We start from the raw sequence: 22349 nt of genomic DNA on the forward strand, positions 1-22349 counted from the left end.
GTTGTGCTGTGGATGGTCATCCAACCCCGAACATCACCTGGCTTTACTCTGGTAAGCCTCTCAGTGTGCGGCATCACCTCCTGGCAGCAGGACGGATTCTTCAGATACTCAACATCAGTGATGCTCCTGGTGGTGAATTCAGCTGCCTTGCTCAGAATGAGGCTGGCTCACTCACGCAAAAAACATCCCTGGCTATACAAGGTAACTTTCCAGTTTCAGTCCTGCTGCCCTGTGAAGCTCTTGCCATGGACTCCCCTGCACTGCCTTTCTCATCCTGGATTTCTCTTCTCTGAAGCCAGGGCTGCCATGTGCAGCCAGAAATAGATGTTTTGATGGTTTACTGCCATGGATATAGATTTGCAGGACTACCAGGTACCTTATAGTGTCTTAGGTTTCACTTTACCAAAATGACACCTGATATTTCTGGCCTGCTGAGCATAAAACACACCTTACTAATTCAAACTATACTTATGCTTGTTGAGTCTAGACAATTTTCTTGTCCAGAAATTCAAGACAGTGTCACAGTTTGAACCCCTAAAATTAGAAGCCCCTCTGTTAATTTGCTAAAGTCAGTGTTTCACAGTCTCTTCTTGCTTGAAAACCTTTCACTTGTGAAAATGCCGCAGCTGTTATATTTACCCTAGAAATAAGCTGAAGGTGATAAAGCCACAGAACAGAGCAGTGCAGATGGGTTGGAACAGAAAATGCAGCTTTCGTTGCTCCATTTGTCAGGGATGGAGTGGAGAAGAATTTGACTTCTTAAATTTTGCCATAAAATTTTAAGTGTGTTGGAACTCACCTATTCATCTTCAGGAATGGTGATCTGTGTGATCTACCCAGTGAGAAACACACTGTTGTATGATCATAGAATTGTAGATACAGCTGGCAACTGCAGTTAACCAGATCTTCACTAAATCACATCCCTTTAAAAATATAGATGAAATGTCCTTCAACACTGGCATCTGGTTTCACTTAACTGCTCTACCTTGTCATTCACTTTGCATGCCTGATGCTTCTAAGCACCAAAAAATGGGGTTTGTTACATCAAGGACGGTCAGTGGCTTACATCAGCTGGAATCATGTTCCTTCTTTGTTCATTGCCTGGTGCCTTGTAGGAGTAGGCAGCTTCCCTTCACATGAGACTCCGAGTCCAAGTATTTCATCCTGGAAAACATCTCTGACTCCTTCTTTTCTAAGGGTCTCTTGCTGGCAGGTTTTGAGTGTTAACATGTCTCTCCTATGCTTTTTGGCAGAATACCGATGGTCAGTGGACAAGCTGGTGGCTTGTTCAGCTTCCTGCGGCCACAAAGGGGTGCAGCTGCCCCAGCTGAGGTGCTTACTGGATGGGGCTGAAGTCAACACATCCCACTGCAAAGAGAAGCCCAAGCCAGCCCTGCAGCCCATCGCATGCAACAGGAGAGACTGCCCTTCACGGTTCGTCTGTCTCATTTAAAATGTCATACATGCTTTTAAAAGGTGCTTGAAGAGTTCTTTGCACTGGACATCATGCCATTGCAGACTCTCTGGTGCCTATCTGAAGAAAAGTCATGGTTAAAAGGGAATTTATGAATGCTTAACCTAGACAGTTGGGAATTTATAGCAAGATTTGTGGAAAACATTGACAGTATGTGGTAGAAAGACAGTTTATTACTTCAGTAATTAGGTCAGAAAATAATAGAGAGGCTATTGTCTACTCTTTATTAGCAAAGCTCACAGCTTGAGTTGTCTCGGGTTTTTCCAGCCTCACCCTACGTTGGATGTAAATGTTATGCCTGTTCTGAGCTCTGTACATATGGGAGTTCTATCACCGAAGAACCTTTTTTGTGTTCCACATAGTTTCATTCCAGTTTATGCCAACAATCTAATAGACAAAAAGCTAGGTTTAGCAGCTATTTGGGGGTTTTATTCTGAGTTCCTGTGTAGCCTGAATGAACATCAATATGGGTAGGACGGTAGCTGCAGCTGCGAAGAACTCCCTTAGCAGAGTGGAAATGTCTTTTGTAAAATGGGCACATCCCATCAGTTCTAGTGGGTGTGAAGGGGGGGTCAGACTGAGTTCTGCCTCCTTTTGCAGATTGCTGGCTTGTGGTTTCCTTGGGATTGTAACTCTGCTCCTGTAATCCCCTGTTTTTCACTTACTGTTAAACAAAATGGAACCAGGACAATTTGAAGGACTTCTGACTACACTTAGGTCTTCCTCTGCTGCTTCCTCCCCACGCAAAACACTTTCTTTCTTTGACAACCTTTGGTGCAAAGAATATATCCTGAGTGCCTATCCAGAGAGTGGGTGTAGTGTTATACTCTCTCCATGTTAAAAATGTCCTACTTCTGTAATTCAGTGCCTCCTTAGCTGAGATGTGTAAATGTGTTTTTCCATATTTTTCTGGGGTTTTACTCCCTCCTCTCCCTTATTTCCACTGTGGATATGGTGTGTTTTAGTAAACAAGCACTTAAAAGTAGTCAGGATCTCAAGAGAGATTTAGTACAACTTCTCTGATTCAATGGTCATTTGGGACTTGTATTAAAAAAGAGACTCTAAGCTGAGGCAATGAGAGGTGTTAAGCAACCCAATGAGAAGTAAGCGGCCAGAGTTACCACTCTTGCTGTGTCTTGGGTATATGGCAAGGTTCTGTTTAATTACCTTTTAAAATATATTCCTACCCCTCTTTGCAGGGAAATGTTTTCTGAGTTGCCAGCTGAGTCATAAGAAGGAAACCAAAAGAGATTTGGCGAAATATGAAACACGCTCATTAGCAGCAGTTTTCCTTGGTGATGGCAGTAAACTACATGGGAATGGTTTATGTCTTTTTATACCTTCCCTGAACTGTAACACAACCCACAATCCTCCCTCAGCTCCCAAAAAGCTGCTGAGGTGTAAGCTCGGAAATAAAAGTTGATTGAAATGCAGAGGAGAGCTTTACGAGGGGTGTGGAAACTTCAGATTCAACCTCACCAAACTGCATGAAAAAAAGTAACAGTGTTTTTGTTTTCCGTGTTGGGACTGTGTTTGTCTATATACATGTTTCTGTGACCACAGGAGTTAATCACCCACAGAAGACTGAGTAATAACAATGGATGCCTCTCCATGGGACTGGAGAACGCCTATTGCCTATTTTGTAAAGTAATCATAAACACTGCTGGTGTGGGATGTGATAGGCACTATTTTCCTCCCAATAACACACAAATCCTGCCAAGTATCCTGAAAATTAATGAAGCAAACTGCTGACTTGACCATAAAACTCTTCAGGAAACTAGCAATCAGTTACATCCTTCCCGTTCCTACCTACCTCCCTACCAAAACCAACTGTACAAGTGTTTCACTTAATGATCCTTAAAGAGACAAAATGTATCATTCGTCTTGGTAAGAGTTTGGACCTGGACTATTATTTGCTGTTGCTACAGGCTTTTTACTAGTTAGACTGGATTTCTTAAACTGTAGCCCATAGGGGTTCAGAGCCTCAGCCTCAGCTGGTGAATGCATGGTCTGAGCTCAGGAGGAAAGAAGAAAGGTGTCTTTGTCCCTGGGCTGACTGTGCACCGGCCGCATCCCCGAGCAACCTTCAGGCTTTTCTGGATTATCCCCGCTGTCAGGGGCATAACAAAGCAGGCAGACACCAGCAGGACCTAGCAGGCTTTTGGCTATTCTGTCAGTAGCAAGTTCAAAGTGGCCTGTGAGCTTTTGGCTATTCTGTCAGTAGCAAGTTCAAAGTGGCCTGTGAGGTACTCCAGCAACTTTACAGAGATAGTTTTCCCTATTAAGGGGTGTAAATGGGCTAGTCATTGCTGGTGTTGTGACTGTAGTCTGTGACCAAGGCCTCCATGGCCCAGTGGTGTAAGAGAAGCCATGCCCAACCCCCTGTGCCTGGCCTAGAAATATTTACTGAGCCTTTAAAAACAGCCTTAAGGGCTAGAAAAATGAATTCTGGGCTCAAAGAGCCTTGAGAAAGATAATTTGATGAAAAATGTGCTCTTTTCTCATCTTTCATCCTCTAAGCAGTTTTCAGTGACTACTATGAGAGGCAGAGGCACTCAGCACCTTCCAGAATCACACGCTAAATGAACCAAACCATTGTTGCCTTTCTTTGGTCCAATACATAAAGACCCGTTGACACCAGTGATCCTGCAAATGGTGGTGGCACATACCTACTCCCTGACCTGTTTGTCTTTCTCTCACAGATGGATGGTAACATCATGGTCTCCTTGCACACGGAGCTGCGGTGGAGGCATCCAGATGCGGCGAGTGACATGTCAGCGCCTGACAGCGAAAGGCAGCTCTGTCCCAATGTCAAATGAGGCTTGTGCCCAGGTGTCCAAGCACCCTGTGGACACACAGAACTGTAACAGACAGCCCTGTGTTGAGTGGGTGGCCTCCTCCTGGAGCCAGGTAAGGAAGAAGCCAGCAGTCCAAGGACAGCCTCATAGTGTGGGCTAGAAAAAAGTGGCAGAAAATGAGAGGAGTGATTTTGCACCCTGGTATCTTTAGGTTAGGGTCTGCCGGCTTTTGAGGAGGCAACTAAGTTACTCAGCTCTTTCAACTCTGTATTTGATGCACTGCATGCTTGGATTTCTGTAGCTTCCTGCGATCCCTAGAAATGCTGCTTGTGAGCAGGACTTTTACTGCAGACCCCTGTATCATCCCCAGTGGAAAGTTCTGCAGCTCCTCTTTGTAGTGACAGGTAACACATCTGGGAAATAGCATTCTCCAAATCTTAATTCCCCTTACCACCCAGTGAGTGTGTTTCAGTTTTGGCTGGCAGGAGTCAGGACTGATGATTGTGATAGGTTTGAGGCAGTGGGGTTGTACAATAACCCAGTTTTACGAAGTTGCTGATGCTTCCTGAGAACACCAAGAAGTGGGAGCTTTCCTGATTTGCTTCATGTCGAAAAACAGAACGGAGGGCTAAAAGTGTTTTCAGACTACTTCATGCTGTTTTGTAGATCTTCAAATTCTCTCCTTGCAGCTTCATGCAATGATTGGATGTTAAAAAGCTTCACTCCATAGATACCCAATGTTCAAAGTATTTAGAGTTAAATCGCTTTATTGTGGGAATCCACAGAACAGTTTGTCTTTCTGTGAGCTATGAGATTTCCTGAAAAGACACTTGTCAATATGTAGTCAATTGTAACCTGGGGCCAGTCATCACTATGTGCTTTCCTTCCTTTTCTCCCCATTCACATTGGCTGAGCCATATGTGAAGGTTGATGAGTCCACTACAGTCCAGACTTAGGGGTAGAAATTCACAGATTTTAGCCCAAAGGTCTCCAGAGTGGCAATTCGCATGGGGATACAGCATTCCAGGGTGAATGAGAGACAGTGTTAAAACCACAAAAGGCAATTTTGCTAGAGGTTAAAGCCAGATACCGATACTACTTTGACATCACTTTTGGTGAAATGAACATTTTCAATGGGAAAAAGAAAAAGCAGTCTGATAAAATCGAAGTAGTCATACATCTAATTGAAATGATAAGTCAGGTAAAGGTATAGAAGTGAGGCTTCTTACCATTCAAAAAGAGGCTAAGAAAATAATTACCCAGAGTAATAACTATCAGTCTTGACATATAGTGAGCTATCATGAAATATTTTGCCTCCTTTTCTAATTAGCATGTGGTAAGTCAGTTTGAAAACAACAGCAAATGCTATCTCATTGTATTAGAGGTTAGAGTAATATGATAGTTTATTATTAATAACAACATGCATTCTGTATTTGCTTGGGGTAATATGCACCACACATTGCGCTGCATCAGGTTTTATTATGGTCTTGGTAGTAAAAAACATCTTCAGCTACTAGAACTTGTTATTGTTCACTACTTGAAAACAACTTCATTTAACTCTTGCCTGTGTATTTTGGAAATCTCTCTCATGAAAGGTGATTGAGTTATTGTATTATGAGTAAAGCTTGGAATTATCCTTCGATATGAACGAAGCAAATTTTCACTCCCTGTGGAATTCCAGGTGAAGACTGGATTATCCTTGCAAAAAACCAATTACCTCATCCTTATTTTGTAGATCTTTATGGGCTATATTGTTCCTCATGACATCATACTCAGCTGAGACAATCAAAGAGGTGTGAATTAATTTGTTAGACCTAACCTCTGTGCATTATAATATAATATTTCTTCTATCTAAGTTTAAAAAAAAAAAAATCAAGTCCCACATCATTCTATACAGCTCAGTCTCCAAGCCAGAAGACTGTTATCTAATTACAGTTAGAAACATACCACTGGCTCAGTGGCTCAATGGATCAATGACCTTCTTGGTGATATCATGGGGTATCAGGTCCATGTTGCCCACACGTAGTGACCAACTTTCTGAACTCACAGAGAAAATAAACAGACTACCTACCCTGACCCCACCTCTAGAATGAATTCCTTTCCTTCATTTAATGTTAGTGGCATTTTAAGCTCCACTGTGTAATCCCATAGTGTTTTAAAACTAGTGACTCAGACTTGCTGGGCGTGAGGACTGCTAGCCTCTGCAAATATCGCAGAAATGCTCCACATACTCCAACCAACGACATTTCCATCCACCTTACTCAATGAGGGGGTTAACTGGGAGCAACTGGAAAACTGGCAGTCACTGCTTCTCTCTCCCAATTGTCAGGGAGGGAAGAAATAGCAGTGGGAGGGGAGTATTATGTGAGGAGTGCATGGTAGTGTGGAATAGGACTTCTACTGATGAGGGGGTGGAGGGGGCAGAGGGATCGGTCAGCAGCCCCTCCCTGGCAAAAATTCCTCCCTCACACTAAGGTCCCTTTCTTCAACCCTCAGTTTTTCTTGACTATAATTTCCAGATACTTAGAAAAACAAACTGTTTCCTAACAGTTGATATAATTTTAAAAGAACACAAATACATACTTCATACCTATAGCTAATTATGATTTAATTGCAGCAGGGGATTAGAAGGGTTAAACAGTAAGTATGTGATTGCTAACCTTGAATAGGTTAGGATAACCTCCATATTGGAGCAAGCTTGCAGATCTACTGTGTTCGTCATGTTTGCTGCATTTGTTTATTGTCCTGCAATGCTTTTAAATTTTTAAATTGAGTGGAATATGTTCTTGGTTCAATGCATTCTTGGTTATTAACTATTTGTCCATAAATTGTGATAGTACAAGCTGCAAAATGCACAGTAAAAGGAATGTATTCCTGTACGGTTCACAGGCTCTTGGCTAATGACATGAGAGTACTTTATTTGCCCTAACAGATATATATTTAAAATTGAACTATTGAAGAGGAGAGGTAATGAATCTACAGAGCAGATATAGAAATGCAGTTTTAATGATGCTGGAGGGGAGTGAGGTAGGGCAGAAGGTGACTGCATGCTCAGCCTTCAAAGCCTGCAGAGCTGCAGGAAGTGCTCAAAAGCTCAACAGTCACTGCACAGCAGTATGCACTTTATTTCACCAGCAGTCTTATGGAAGGGGAACATGTCCTGCCTTAAGTGATTTTTCTGTGTTCACAGTGTAACGGGCCTTGCATTGGGCCACGACTGGCTGTACAGCACAGGCAGGTATTTTGCCAGACCAAAGATGGGACTTCTGTGTCACCTGATCAATGCAGTGCCTTACCAAGGTAGGACAGGAATCCCTTATGTCTGAAACCACTACCCTTTGCAGAGATGTTGAATGGTGACTTAACTGACAACTTTTGGGTTTCCCCTGTGTAACAAAGAGGTCATGCTGCAACCTATACATTTGCGTGGTACAAATCTCACCAAGCTTAAGCCCAGGCTACACTATTTCTTCCTGTGAGCCCCAGAAAAAAACACTAGTTGGCCAACAACTGGAAAGTCTTCTAGGCATGCCAATTGTGACTGAAAGGCTGTGCTATATGTTCTTAAGCTGCCAGTCTTCTTCTCTCTTATTTAAACACAAGCTCTAATGGGAAAAAAAGGGACTCCACAGCTTTTGTTTTCCTGCAGATAAACTCCACTGTCAACATTGTAAAGACATACTTACTTTACATGAGACTTAGGTATGTAAATCATGCCTGATCATGACTGAAAATTAATATAATTGGCTTTTTGGCTCCCACTTGTGTTTTCATTATCTGTGTGACAAATAGGTGGGAACCAAGTGTGCCGATGGATCTTGTGTTAGAATGCATTGAAGGGAAAAGGAGGGTTTCAAAGAATTGGTTTTGTTCCCACTGGCTGCAAAGCCATAAAAACTTATAAAGCCCTGCTGGGTCACCACTTCACTCATTACATCTTTTCAGTGGACCTCTGGTTTGGCACTTCATGGAAAGGCCATTTTGGTCAAATCCTCAAATATTTCAAATGGTCATTTAGCTCCAGTAGTGCTATACCAGTGTGTGCCCAGTGAGTGTCTGGTCCTTGAGTGCAGTTACAAACTGCCTTTCAGTGCAGTGCAGTTTCCTCACCTTGCACCCATTGAAGACCTGACCCATACGGTTCTCTGATCAAACTATGTTTGGGAAATGCAAGGCTTGCTGTCCCCAGAGCTTGCATGACACCCGGAGCGGTGTGCGGTGCTCGCTGGGCAACATGATGACAGGTCATGCCTCCCTCCCTCCTGCCCACAGGCCACTGAGCACCCAGAACTGCTGGAGTGACATCTGCGGTGTGCACTGGAGGGTCAGCCTGTGGACCATTTGCACGGCTACGTGCGGAAACTACGGCTTCCAGTCCCGGCGTGTGGACTGCGTGCATGTCCGCACCAACAAGCCTGTGCTGGAACATCACTGCTCCTGGAGGCCACGGCCAGCAAACTGGCAACGCTGCAACATCACACCCTGTGAAAACGGTACTTTACTGAGAGGAGGGGCAGCAGTGCAGCAGCGGGCGGAGGGAATAAGGCAGAGCCATCTCTCAAAAATGTAGCAGTGGACCTTGCTGCTAGGCATACTGGGGAATCTCCAGCCCAAACATGTGCAAAACGCAATGTCCAAAACTCAGCGCCCCAGTGGGGAATGATGCCCATTGTGGTTTGGTGGCAACGGTGTTAGTGCTGGGATTGTGTCCCCTTGCTAATAGCGTGTGAAAAGGCTGATGCAGTCTTAACTTTCCATTGATGGTACAGACAGAAAGAAAAACGCGAATCACAGACTGCTGGCTATAGTTAAAATACAGTAAGTCTAAATCCAGTGGGTAGGTTGATGATGGGAATTCCTGGACTGGAGGCTGCTTCCTTTCAGGTGACAAGCAACTAATTTGGCTTGCCAAAGGACTAGAAAAGTTGCAAATATTAAAAAAAACAAACAAACAAACAAAAAAGAACAGATGATGTGTCTCTTTGGAAAAAATGCCCTGCTATGGCAATGTCCACTTGGGAAACACGAGGCAGCACAAGTTTAAATCACTATCTTTTTATTTGCCCTGGCTCCCACTTCATGTGCTGATTTTGATGGGCAGATCCCATCCTCTAGCATGCAAGCCCGTTGCTGTGCAATCGTCATAGAAGCAGCAGAAGAACCCACTTGCGCTTGCCTACAGCTGTGCCAACTCTGACGCTCCCTCCTAGTGGAGGCAAAGCAGACTCCATAGGTCCAAACCCATGAGCTGAGTTTGGGGTACCCTAATGGAAGTGGAAGGGTTGAGGGAGCTTACAGGTACCAAGCAAGACTTTTGCTGTCACTCTAGCTTCTTCCTGCTGCACAGAAATGTCCCACATCTAGACAACCGTGGAGTTATCTGGCACAGACAGTACTAGAAGGGGTTGTACAACTGCCCTGTGATGATCCCCCTCTCCAGCCCTAGCATGGGAAGTGGGACTCCCTTGGGCAACAACACACCCCCAAGGTTTTGCAGGGATATGGGACAATTTTCCAATCTGGAGCTCAAAAGCAGGAGGCTGCAAGCCTCAAAAACTGTCCAAATGATGCCAGGAGGACCAAATAAGTCCTAGGGAAGTTCAAAAAGTGTCTTAACATCTTCAACCTGGGCTGTGTTTTGCAACACATGTGCAAAAAACTCAACACAACACTTGGTGAGCTGGGGTGACACTCCCACACACTGTCTTTTCAAATGCAGAAGGTTGGCCAAAGTGCCAAACTTATTCTGTTAAAATAAGTTTCCGGTTTTATTTGCTACTTCATCTTTGGTTTAACAACTGTTCTGAAACTCCTCGAGTCTCCCTAAAATGCTGGTAGATGGCAAACTGACAGTGGTGGAGCAGCCTCAGAAGCCCTCTCTCCAGGCTCTGAAAGCAAAGGCTGCCCACCAAGTTATCCCTTGAGCCTTCGGCTGATTGAAGTTCCCATTCAGTCTTTGCAGCCAGTCAAGCTCATGATCATAGTGAGACCTCACAACACAAAGCTGTTTTGGTCCCCTTCTCAACCACTCCAGGAAATGTTCTCAGGTAAGAAATCCTTTTCTCATTGCTATATCACCATTTCTCCTTTTTGTTTTCCCTTCGGCAGCAGAGTGCAGAGACACCACAAGGTACTGTGAGAAAGTGAAGCAGCTCAAACTCTGCCAGCTCACCCAGTTCAAGTCACGCTGCTGTGGGACTTGTGGAAAATCTTGAAGACAAAAGCAATGAAAACGGAGAAACAAGGGGATCACAGCCTTTGCTTCACTGGGGCAAGGACTGTTACAGAAAATATAAATGGAATGGAATTCTTTTTTTCATTTTATTTATTTATTTCCCTTTAAAAAAAAAAGAAAACCTTTTACCGAATCATTGTTGTAAAGGGACTTGACAAGTTTTCTTTGCTATGAATATGGGAGACAGAATACAACAAAACACAGTCATGAGGGTAGACCACAAAGAGTTAGAGAGCCCCACACCACCAGCAATGGGCCTGAGAGGAGTGGGGCTGCCCCATAATCCATGTACATGTCTGAGGATACACCAATAGACAAACGGGGAAGCAGATCAGATTAAAATCCTAGCATCACATTGGATCACCACAATATGAAACAAGTAATCAAACAGCTTGGCAGGTCATGGGGTACTGGAGGGAAAAAAATAACCTAACCTAAACATTCAGCTATGCAATATACAGTTACTTCAGCTATCTTAGGCTACTTTGAGAATATAAGCATATGATTTTGCTTTATTCCTTTTTTTCTTTCTAAACCCCTCTCTTCTTCTCATGCCAGGCCTTCAGATGATTTCAGTGGGAGATCCTCATGATCCTTGAGGATCTGGTGTCTGGGGAAGTTGAACAATGGTGTGTAAAATTAGTGAGTCTAAGGCACACCTGAAAAAGTTCCCAGATTGTGCTTGTGAGGGAGGATTGGGGATAGGAGCGTTGCCCTCAGCACAGAGGTGAGGTGATGATGTTAGTTATTATTCAGGAGAAGGAGAGACAGTATGAACTGCTGTTGACAGACTGTAGTACAAATATGCAAATGCTGTCCTGTAGTGAGCCCAGGCAGGAAAGATAGAAATTGTCTGTGGTAACAGGAGCTACTTTGCATACTGCATCCTACTAACAATTATCTGGAAAAGACAGGAGTACAAGTTCCCAGAGTTCAGGTGCTTTCAGACCTGGGGTTTTGGAAAGGAACTTGAGGAAGTGGGTTTTCCTGTCCTGCTAATGGGAAATTTCTCTCTCCTGGCAGCCAAACCTTTTGGACAAGTTGTATAAAAGAGCTATATTCTGATTTCTTGTGGTTTTTCCTACTCAGTAGAAACAGAATGGATTCAGCATCTATCCCAGAGGACTACTGCCAATAATTTTTAACAAACTTGCTCCTCTCTTGCTGCCTCCCACAACAAAACAGGTGCTATAAAGCAGCACATTTTTAAGCCCATGTATAACACCCTGAAGATGCAATCTAAAAAGTGAGGCTCAAACATCACACCCACAGCATGACTTTGCATGCTGTCTGTGAGTCTCTTCCCCTGGCCAGCTGCAGTGGTTATTCAGCCAGTGAGGTGCTTCATTGTTTTAGTTCCTGGGCACTCTCTCAGCTCTGCTCAGAATAGAACCCTAAAATTAGAGGAAATCTGCAAAGTAGGGTGTTTGAGCATCATGAAACTTTAAAGGAGAGCTATCTGGATCTGAGGCTTTGGCTCAAGACCATCTCTAAACTAAAGGCTTGGCTGCGCCTCTCCTGTCACCCCCAGTAGGGCTCATGCCTTGTCGTACGTTAATGAAATGCTGTTGAAGTACTACTGTGTTACAGCTTCCATGACACGTGGGTTTTTCAGCAAAACTGGGAGTCCACTTTTGAGGTCAGTGCCAGGTTCATGACATTAAACTGTCTCAAGCTGGCTTACTTCAAAACACATCTGGCAGTGAAGCCTCTTACTACAAATGGGTCTTCAAGAAATAGTGTTGCTAAGCATCAATGTAACTTTTTATTTAAAAAAAAAAAAGAATGTCTTTCTATGTATGTAAATGTATATCTTTTCTGTATATTTATTAGGATTTCTTGTATAAAAAGTGCAATATTAATAATTGTACATTATTTTGTCCAGATAAAACTATTTGGGGTTTTTTTTTTAACTCTCCCCATAATTTTGTTCCTCTAAAATCATCAGTAATAGTGTATTTCTCTTAATTTTAATAGCACTTGCATTTAATTGGGGATCTGCTTCACTGTGCACAGAGTGCTTTATAAACTATGACATGAGGGAGGGATGACATTTTTAACTTGTGAAATGATAGTTATGCATGGAATGAAGGACAATTCCTTAATAACAATAATAATAATAATAATGATGATGATGATGATGACGACGACAATGTGGTGGATATTTCTAGTACAGTAGTTAACAAAAAGCAGTATGGGGAAGTATTTTCATTTGTTTAATAGCAAAACATATTCAGACAATTACATGTTGAATAGTAGCTGTGTAACTGTGCACAGGATAAACATGAAAGATCAGATTTGGAGGGTCCACTGTGTTGTCTCTGCACAGTGTGGATTTAATTTCACATGTCTGTCCTCTGAATTGTGACTTGGCAGCATCTCAGTAAGATAAGGATTGCTGGATATTTTATGAAATGATGCTTTCCTTCTCTAAAAAGAAAACAAAACAGCAAACTTGTATTTATATAACTTTTTGTACAAGTAATGCAGGTTACTTATTTAACTACTGCTGTCTGATGTGTTGTTTATTAATCTTAAAAGCAAAAGTCAAACAAAGTAGCAAAGCTGTTGGAGTACTCTGTCCTTATTCTGTGTTATGGTAGCAGCACGCAGCTGTTACACAAAGTACACACGATCTGCCTGCCTTGGGGAAAGAGGATGTCTTAACTTGTTTTTAAATGTCTCCAGCCATTAAGATTCTGCACCTTGTCTTGGAGATCGATTTTAATTCTTAATTTATCTTGCTTTATTTTTTGCTAATATCTTGCATCTGTTGCTCTTGCAGAAGTATAAAGCCATCACTGCTGGTCCTAGGATCATGGAAATCAGTAAAAGTACTCCTTTTTTCCATGCAGCAATGTTTAAAGACATCTTGTAACTCTCCTTAGCAACCTAAGGCATGAAGCAACCCCTATTACTTCAGTTTTTCCTTATAGGTTGCTGCTGCCTTCAGTAATGGAGCTTCCAACTCCTTGAAGCATCAAGTGTATACATAGAGGGAATCCTGGTAATGGTCAGAATTACAAGGAGGAGAGGAAAGAAGAAAAAAAATTAAGAAAGCTAAAGCATTTTCTCTTAAGAAAGACAAAATCAAGTTTTGAAAACTAAGCTGGTTCTGCTGTTGCCCTTTTCAAACAAATGATACGATGTCTCTTCCAAAAAGGAACAGTGATTTTGCTCTGATTTACTGACAGTTTCCCTAGTATGATGTTCCTGCATATGCTTTTTAGATACCTACACTGCAGGTAAATAACACCTCACACATACATAAACAGACACAGAGATGCAAGCCAAAGAGCAGACCTAAGACTTCTAAGCAACAGCGCCTAAGGCAATGGGAATTCGGTTATTCATTTTGAGTAAAACAATTATAGAAGCTGGTGCTGATGTAAAATGAACAGCAGGCCAGCTTAGGTTCTCAAGAGAATAATTATTCTCTTTTTATGCATATGGCTCTAGTTACCAGTCAAGTCAAAAAGCCTTCAAAACCTTCAAAGCAAGCTTCCAGTTTTGTTCTCCCTACTAATTTTCCTCAAGGAAGAAAAACAGTTCTGCAACAAGAAGAAAAAAGCAGTGCTGAAAGGTTTCCCACAGGAGACCCACTCCCACCCCCAAAGTGGGACAAGGTAAGAACAGCTAAACTACTCCAGGCATGTACATCTGCATACATACTCTTAAAACCACAGAAGCCATAGGCAGAGTTTTCCAAAGTAGCCTTTAGCTGGAAATTTTTTTTCTACTATCTCGCTGCAATCATATGGACTGCAATTGAAGGTCTTTTTAAGTTATGTTCCTTTTTGCAAATTACCCTGTCAAACAGAAACTAATGATCACCTTACTGTCTGTTTGTATTACCTCTATTTGTAGAAAAAGGTGAACAAAAAGCTTACTTTCTTCCAGATTTTCAGGACCGCAGAAGTCCTCATAAGTTCTTGATGGCAGTTGTCAGTGAGTCACTGATCATTTCAGCTAGTAGTTGAATGAATTAACTTCATTCTTTCAGTTATCTAATTTTTAACACAGAAGCTTTCAAACTGTTTTAAATGCCAGATTTTCTTGGAGTCTGCCAGTGTAAACAGATGGGAAGCTCAGAACTGCATTTATGGCTTTCAATATTAGCTGCAGACCACAGTTTGGGAATCACTGATTTAACCATTCCCTTCATCCTCTTGTTTAAAGGTATACATATATTTGTCACTAATGTTATGTATTAACTGTCACACTCAGCTTTTATTTGTGGACACTAAACCAAAGAAGATGTCAAATACTTTAGTTTGCACAAAATTGAGGGAGAGGACAATCAGACACCTTTTTTCTACTGATCTTACACATTTCTCACACTAAAAGTATATTGATTAATCATCGTTTTCACCTACATTGCTTTTCATCATTTCCACCCAACATCTCCCCTCCAGTCAATCAGAATTAAATCTAAAATCTGATCATATATGTAAGTCATTTTAATAAAATTTTGATATAAAGTTCTCACTAAAGCATTTCATTAATATGCAACCCAACAAGTTATTTATTCAGATTTATAAAGCAAAAAGCCATGCCTCAGCATCTCTTCTGATTAAAATACCTACTTCTATCCTCCCCTGCCTTTTCACTGAGATACAATACTTGCTCCCATTCTCAACTTCATATGTGAAGACATGAACACAATAATGCCTCTTATTCTCCACCTGTCCCTCTGAGAAGCAAATATGGTGCTCAGCCTCATCTTTTCTTCAGTGATCACTGATGAAGACTGAGACTAGAAAGTCCATGAGATCACAGACTCCAGCCCTTCTTTTTTGCCAGAATGGTCACAAAACCTGGAGCAGCCTCTACTGAGCCATCCAGTGCATTTTGGGTGGCTGAGGCAGCAAAGCTGAGAGTTCACAAGTACCTTCACATTACAGGAGTATCACAGAAGGGTCCATGTGGAAGAGTTTTTTCAATTTAAAAAAAAAAAAAGAAACTGACAAAACAGAGCACAAAGTAGTTTGTTTGTGAAATGTATTTAAAACAGGATCATCAGCAGTGGCTCCTCACTGATCTGAGCTTGCATATCAGCTCATGCTCATATGAAGAAGGCTTTACACAGGGAGAAACAAAGTTAGCACAGCAAAAAGTGGCTTCTGACCAATAAAAAAAACAAAGATGAAACAAAATCAGTTTGTAAGTACTATTGCTAGAGATACTGAGGGTAAAGCATATACCCTGTCACTGACATGGAAAGTAGCTGACAGCATAAGGTTATAAATAAAAGTGTTAAAGTTGAAATATTTGCTGCCAGTATCACCAGGTATAACCACAGTCAGATGCAATTAATTCTCCTGAGAATCTTGCCAGTGCTTTTTGTTTTGCTTTTAATACAGGAAGCCCACTGGATGTGCTTTGCCCTTTATGCATGCCAGCTTTACATTGGTGCCTGCTTTGCCACTGTGACTAATGAGCACACGTGTTGGGAGACCTGCACACGCTTACTTCACACAGAAACAGGGGGTTGCATGGGAATGTTTTTAATGCCCTTCTCTGAGTCTGTATCATGTGCAAGTTCTACTGCCTCAGGCTGCTCTGAATTGCACATGTTGAAGTGTGGCAGATGGGAAGGAGTGATGCAGCATCGCATCACCCATTGCACACCCACGTCTCCTTGGGACCTCACTATCCCAGTGACAAGAGCCCAGAGCCACTGCTCCACCCTTCACTTGCTTACATAGGTCCAAAGAGCTCTGTAGGTCTTTTTGATGCTAACAGCTGATGTATTTACTAAACATTACTTCTTTCCAAGAAGAGACTCCATCCTACCATGCTCCTTCCACACTCCCTTCAAAACTACAGCTTCTGTCAGCCAGAGCAACGGCTTTTGAGGAAGATGGGCACCACGTTTCTAAAGGCCAGAGTCCTCTGCACAGCATCTTGGTGAAGCTACTGCAGCATCATCACTAAGCTCACACAACAAAAGCAACCCTGGTACCACAAAATGCTTATCCTTCACCAGAGGCAGTTTTCTTGTCTTGCAGGGCACCTCCACACTTGCACAGATACACAAATTTCCCAGGTACCAGCTGAAAGACCAGGCATTTGGCTAGGTCCCTGAGTCTACAGGAGGGCTGCAGCACAGCAGGCAGGGCTGCACCAGCCAAGTCCCCAGCTGAGCAGAGCCTGGGCAGGAGAGTCCTCTCTGCAGGCAGAGCAAGAGCTCTGCAACCAGCGACGAGCAGGGAGGCACCTCAGCTGGCTTGAGCAAGGGATAGGGTTTAAGAAACTCTGATAACTAGGGCTTTTAAGTGAAAACAATGAACAAATAGTGTGCTGCTTGTTTGGGTTGCAGTTCTCCATCCTTCCTGCTAACACCCTGCTTACCTCTTAGAAGAGGGAAAAAAGGGAAAAAACAAGAGTGTTGCCTAAGCCTTTAAGCCCTTTGCAAAGAAAAGCTTTATATTTGTGTAGATAAAATAAAAGTAGGCAGCTTCATGTGGCTAAAAGGGAAGGGGACACCAGAGGATTGTACTCTGGCTACATATAAATACTGTTTATTTAAGCAGTGGCAGGATGTGAACAATTGCATAGTAAGCATATAGCTATCCACACATGCTTAGGATGACACAGGCATGGGGAATCACTCTGTACTACTACCCTCTTTAATACTACAGTGTAGCCTGCTGCTTCTAGGTCTCGCATGAGGTCTGAGCCTACTTAATTTACAAACTCCCTAGGGCCAGTGGCAAAGCACAATAATAAAACCCGAACCAGAAGGATCACACCAGACAGGGCATCAACAGCTTGCTGTCGAAGTGATGAGCCAGGACGGTTTTCTTTTCTCTTAAGGAAGTGCTTAATGGTTGGGCTGAGGAGTAATTTGGTATGGGCTATATGGAGACTTCCCCCCACTCTTTTCAACATGCTGCTTTTTTTAAAAGCATAAATTATTGGTTTAAATAAATAGCCCATGAGGTTGGTGGATGCTTGTTAAAACACTTCACCTACTGAACCACTGATGGAGTCAGTTTTCAACTAACAGCATACAACCTAGTGATTTTATTACCAAAAAAGAAGAATCTCACTGTTAACCCACTACACAAATCACAGCAAATCAAATCCAGCTGTGCCAGGAGGATCCCACAGGCACTTTTCTTTTTTAGCAGAGAGCAAAGCAGAGCAGGGCCTTGCTCACCCAGCAAAACAGCACCCTTGAGCCCACGTGATGGCACTCAGCTGTGCTGCATGAACCCTTCCGCCTGTCTGGGGTCAGCTCATATCAGCAAGCACAGCGCTAGTGAGCTGGTGGAAACAAGGAATATAGAGCCAAACACTCCACTGCCTCTTTAAGAGTTACCCTATTCCTTCCCTGCTGAATGCAGCCTAAAACATCTGTGCGACAGACCTGTAGCCAGACGGAGAAGTGAAGATCAGGTTGCCCCAAAGAAGTATTTCCCCAGAAAAACAAGGAGAGAGGCACAACTCATCAAACTGCTTCCAATGTGGGAAAGAGGCAGAGAGACAGAGACACACTAATACAGTAGGGGGAAGAGGGATTTGTAACAGTATCAGCCAAAAGCAAACTCTGCTCAGAAAATTCATTACGGAAGTTTCCCATCCCAGCAAACCCAGACTGCAGCTCTCTGCCCAAATGCCTCTTTCCAACTGAGATGACATGGCTCCCTCAGAGAGATCCTGTCCATGCCCCAGCAAAGTCTTTTTTTTGTCTTGCTGTCATGACCCAGACCGGACAGACCAGGGAGTCCTGTTTAATTCGAAATTCCCTTGGGCTAAATTAAGGTAAAATGACACCAAACTATCAGTTAAAGATTTTGTTCATGACAGAAGCAAACTGAACTGGGGAGGCGTGGTACTAGGTGGCAGGGTTTCTCACAACAGGAATTGGCATAAAACTACTTCCGTAAACCGTGTAACGCAGGGTAACCATATACATCGATTCAGGGAATAAGGAGATCCCTCCTTATTCAGGAGGTTCAGAGCAGACCCCCTTGCTTTCCAGACTCCTCCTCAGAGAAGGGCCCGGGGTGGCTGGATCCACTCTTAATCTCCGACTTGGTCAATGGTTTTATGCCTTAAAGGGATGAGGTGTAGGGATTGTGGAAAACAAAAAGGAAAGAGAGAAGAAGACACAGAGGGAAAAAGGAAGAGAGAAAGATTTCACCAATCCTAGGTGCAGCGTTGGTTCAGTCAGCCCAGGAGTCCCATTCCAGTGGGCTTGCGAGCCCGCGGCTTCAGTTTGTGTCCTTTTATCATCCTTGCCCTTCTTTCAGGCCGGCACCCAAACTCGTCAGGTTAATGAGCAGTGTGTGAGCCTTTGGGCTTGGGGGTCTTTTGCGGAGTAACTTCTCCTTCCCTGCAGATGTGCCCATTGTTTGATCTTTGTATCAGAACAGCGCACTGTGAACCCTCCAGCACGCCCTCCCCCTCCTGTTGCTGATGTCTGAGCTGATGGGCTTTTCACCTATGTTCCTTGCTGTGCAGGGTTTGTCTTGAAGCAGAACTTGCCCCACCACAATGTTTGAGACATTAATTCTTTCAGTCTCTCACACTTGCAAAGAAAGTGTTTGCTTTTTTGTACATTAAGTTCAGCTGCCTCCTGTCTCCAGAGTATCATGCTCAGGATCAATATTGCTTCCCTCTGTGACATGAACATCCTCAGTCCTTACTGAAGTATACCACTTATAGTTCAACACTTTCTTCATAGCTCTGAAACACTCAAGGTGCTGACAATTTGCTCTCTCTAGCAATCCATAGCATTGGTGAAGCCCTTTTTAAGGTTTGTAGTGGTAAACTTTTCACAAATTTGCTGCCTGTTCATATTTCTAGACCATAAGTATCTAACTTACTGGGGGTTTTGACCTCTTGTGTATTGCCAACTGCAAAACTTCTCCAGATGGAATGACTGTCTCCTGCAGATGTGAGGCACCGGGGGTTTGCAGTCTTTGCAGGCACAGGTGATTGAAAGGCTGATATCATGCAAGTCAAAACTGAACTGATTAGTTACCTATCTGCCCCATTATTCCATATAACCTGGTTTCTTTGGGGGTTGTTTTATTTTGTTTCCAGCTGAAGACAGGGGAATTAAGTAGTTTTGCTCAGCCTTTCCACTGGCAAGAACTGCAGTCCTGCCGGCCTCCTGGCTGAGCAGACATTCAGGACCTTCCAGGAAGATGCAACCCTTGTAACATTTAGTTTGGACATGTCTCCTTAATTCAGGTTTCATGCTTAAGACTTGCCTAACAGATTGTGCTTTGCCCTGGAGATCAGTAGTACTGGAGAGTTCTCCTCTTCTGTGTTTTCAGGGACACAGGAAGAAGCTATGCCTTCAAATAGGCTCTGCAGTGTATGTACAAGGAACTGTTCCTGTACACAGCTAACGTCTATTGGCAATGATTACAGTAATTGATACCAGTGTAGTAACCTGCTCTGACAGTGACAGTTTTCATCTACTATTGCTTAGCACAATTATCCTTGGGGTTTTTTTGCATGCTTCACAGTACAACTGTCCTGCATGCTGTTTTCAACCCTGCCAAGGAAAAAGCCCCTTGATTTCATGCTTGCATTTTGGCTTTTGAAACACTTTTCAATAGTAGCCTTTGTACTTAGGTCAGTGTTTAGGTATTCATTACATTGTCCATTCTTTAAAAGTACCAGTGAATGAAGTAAAAGGGGTTGATTACAGCTGAATTCCCTCTTTCTACCCATTTGTTCACAGAGTGAGAAGTGTTGTCTTGTGCTACATCATGAGTACAAGTTTCATGAGCTCCTCAAGGCTGCTCCCAACACTGGAAGCTGGGCTAAAGGCAGGTAGTCTTTTTTTCACCCATTATTGTCCCACAAAACAGACAAGATCACTCTAGAGCAGCTGAGAGGTTTCCGAACAAGTGCTAGTTCATCTAGCCCTAGCATCTAGTTCTGCCATGCACACAAGTTTAGTTTCATTTTCCTCCTCCTGTAAGTAACTTCAAAAACAATTACACAAACCTGTGGTGCAGTTCAGTGACCTTTTAAGCTCTTTTTCAGGCTTCTAACTTGTAATTCCTTCTTTCTGAGATTGTGACCACTCTAAGAAGAAGTTAAATCTAATTGGCACAAACATAAGGTAAAATTAACTTCTGCTCATCTTTATCCATAAATTCATTCTGCATGAAAACAGTAACCAAATCCTGTGTAATGCAGTGCAGTCCATCTTTATTTTCTGTGTTAAAGACCTCAATTCTCCCCCAAATTATAATTTTCTCTTATGCCAATTTTCTCATGACACTGCCATTTTAATCAAAATTAAACTGCAGGCTAGGAAGATGTTGCTTTAACTCCGTTACAGAGCAAAGGGAGGACTGCTGCCCGCACAGGAGGCCAGGAGGAGCAGAAGCACAGCCCTGTCCATGTAGTGGACAGGGGAAGAAGAGGAGGCTGGCAGAGACAGGATTAAGCAAATGCCTCCTCCAGGGGAGGTCAGGAAGCACACGAAGGTTTTGCTTCAGGGGCACACTGAATTAGGAGGCATTGAACAACTTGTTTGGGAAGGGGAGATGCTCTTCCACAGCAGTTCCAGCCAAGCCACGTCTGGGCTACCCGAGTCATGTGTTTCTTTCTGCGCTGACCTCCTGCACCTAAGTTGGCAACTGTGCAACTGAGTGGTGCATCGATTCAGGGAAATGAAGTAAATGGGTCTTAACCTTACTAAAACACTGATTTGCCTTCAGCCGGATCAGTGTCCTGATCTAGTCCATCAGGCACTCAGACAGCACTAATGTTGTTACCAGAAAGAGAGAGAATGGGGGAAATATGCAGGTGCATGCAGACAGAAAGGTGAGACCACAGCAGCCCAAGATTTAATCAGCTTTAATTTCTGTGGAACCACACCTTTAGTCACTCAAGTGAACTCACATTGTTCCTTAGTGCTATCATATAATGATATTAATAAGTTTTTTATATATTTAGGTGTAAGCCAGGAAAAAAACCCAAACCTGTGTCTCATGTGGTGAAAGTGTTGGCATTAAACCAGTCATGTCTGCTTGATGCTTCTGTGAGTTGATCCACTGTTTGCAAAATCAAGATTCCTGCTGTTTATGTTCAAAATCCAGCAATTACTAATGCTAAGCAGCATATTGCATTGCTATCCATTTTGATAAGCCTAACTTTCACCCAGCAAAAAACCCACAAAGCTGTAATAAAGATAGATTTACACACTAGACTCTGATGTCTAGATAGATTTACACCCTGGCTTTGCATTCATTTCCAGTCTTACATCAAAGAGTTGAAGGAACAGTCAGGGAGCTTTCCTGCATAAAAGAACAATCTCTTCCGCAGCCACAGACCCCAGCTGTTTCTTTCAGATAAACACTGTTTCAAAATTGACAGAATTACAGGCTGATAAATAAAAATCAGAAAAATAAGTGAATAAAAAGAGATGGGGAAGAAAAAGTATTTTCCTGTCAAAGCTCAACATTAAAGACATGAAGGTTCAAGAAGGTTGGTAAGATAGCATGAGGTGGCAAAAATGTCATACATACTCTAGGTCAATACCTCACTACAGGTGAGTGAATAGTTTACAGATTCCTGTATTTCTGAAAGCTGTGTGGAACCATCAATGAGTACATAGTTTGGCCCTTTTTTATAGTGTAGTCTGTAGAGATTTGCCTAGTTTTTCACGCTGCAAGCACATAATTTTTCAATGACCTAGAGCATATGTTTAGAAAAGGCCTCTAGGACTGATTTAAGGACTTCAAGTGATGCAGAGCCACTGTGCTTCTAGGGTGAATGTTCCATTAGCTTCCCTCCCTCAGGGTTAGGCATTCATGTTTTCAGAAAGAATGTGTTCGGCTTTAGCTTGCAAGCACTTATGGAA

The 22349-nt window shown here is 42.8% G+C and overlaps 1 protein-coding gene across 3 annotated transcripts in view; it reads left to right on the plus strand.

Annotated features, from left to right (window-relative positions):
- The window catches only part of ADAMTSL1 (ADAMTS like 1), a 476591-nt gene extending 463011 nt beyond the window's left edge, over positions 1 to 13580 (plus strand). The window contains exons 25-30 of one of the 3 annotated variants that reach the window (XM_075019771.1): positions 1 to 201; positions 1254 to 1434; positions 4177 to 4384; positions 7463 to 7572; positions 8545 to 8765; positions 10384 to 13580. In XM_075019771.1, the coding sequence (XP_074875872.1) occupies positions 1 to 201; positions 1254 to 1434; positions 4177 to 4384; positions 7463 to 7572; positions 8545 to 8765; positions 10384 to 10487 (1025 nt within the window). In that variant the 3' untranslated portion in view covers positions 10488 to 13580. Of the gene's footprint in view, positions 202 to 1253; positions 1435 to 4176; positions 4385 to 7462; positions 7573 to 8544; positions 8766 to 10380 lie in introns of all 3 variants that reach the window. The other 2 variants (XM_075019770.1, XM_075019772.1) reach the window with 2 other exon arrangements.
- Positions 13581 to 22349: the final 8769 nt, after the last annotated feature.

This window comes from Buteo buteo, chromosome Z (genome assembly GCF_964188355.1).
Source record: "Buteo buteo chromosome Z, bButBut1.hap1.1, whole genome shotgun sequence".
In the NCBI taxonomy this organism is placed as follows: Eukaryota; Metazoa; Chordata; class Aves; order Accipitriformes; family Accipitridae; genus Buteo; species Buteo buteo.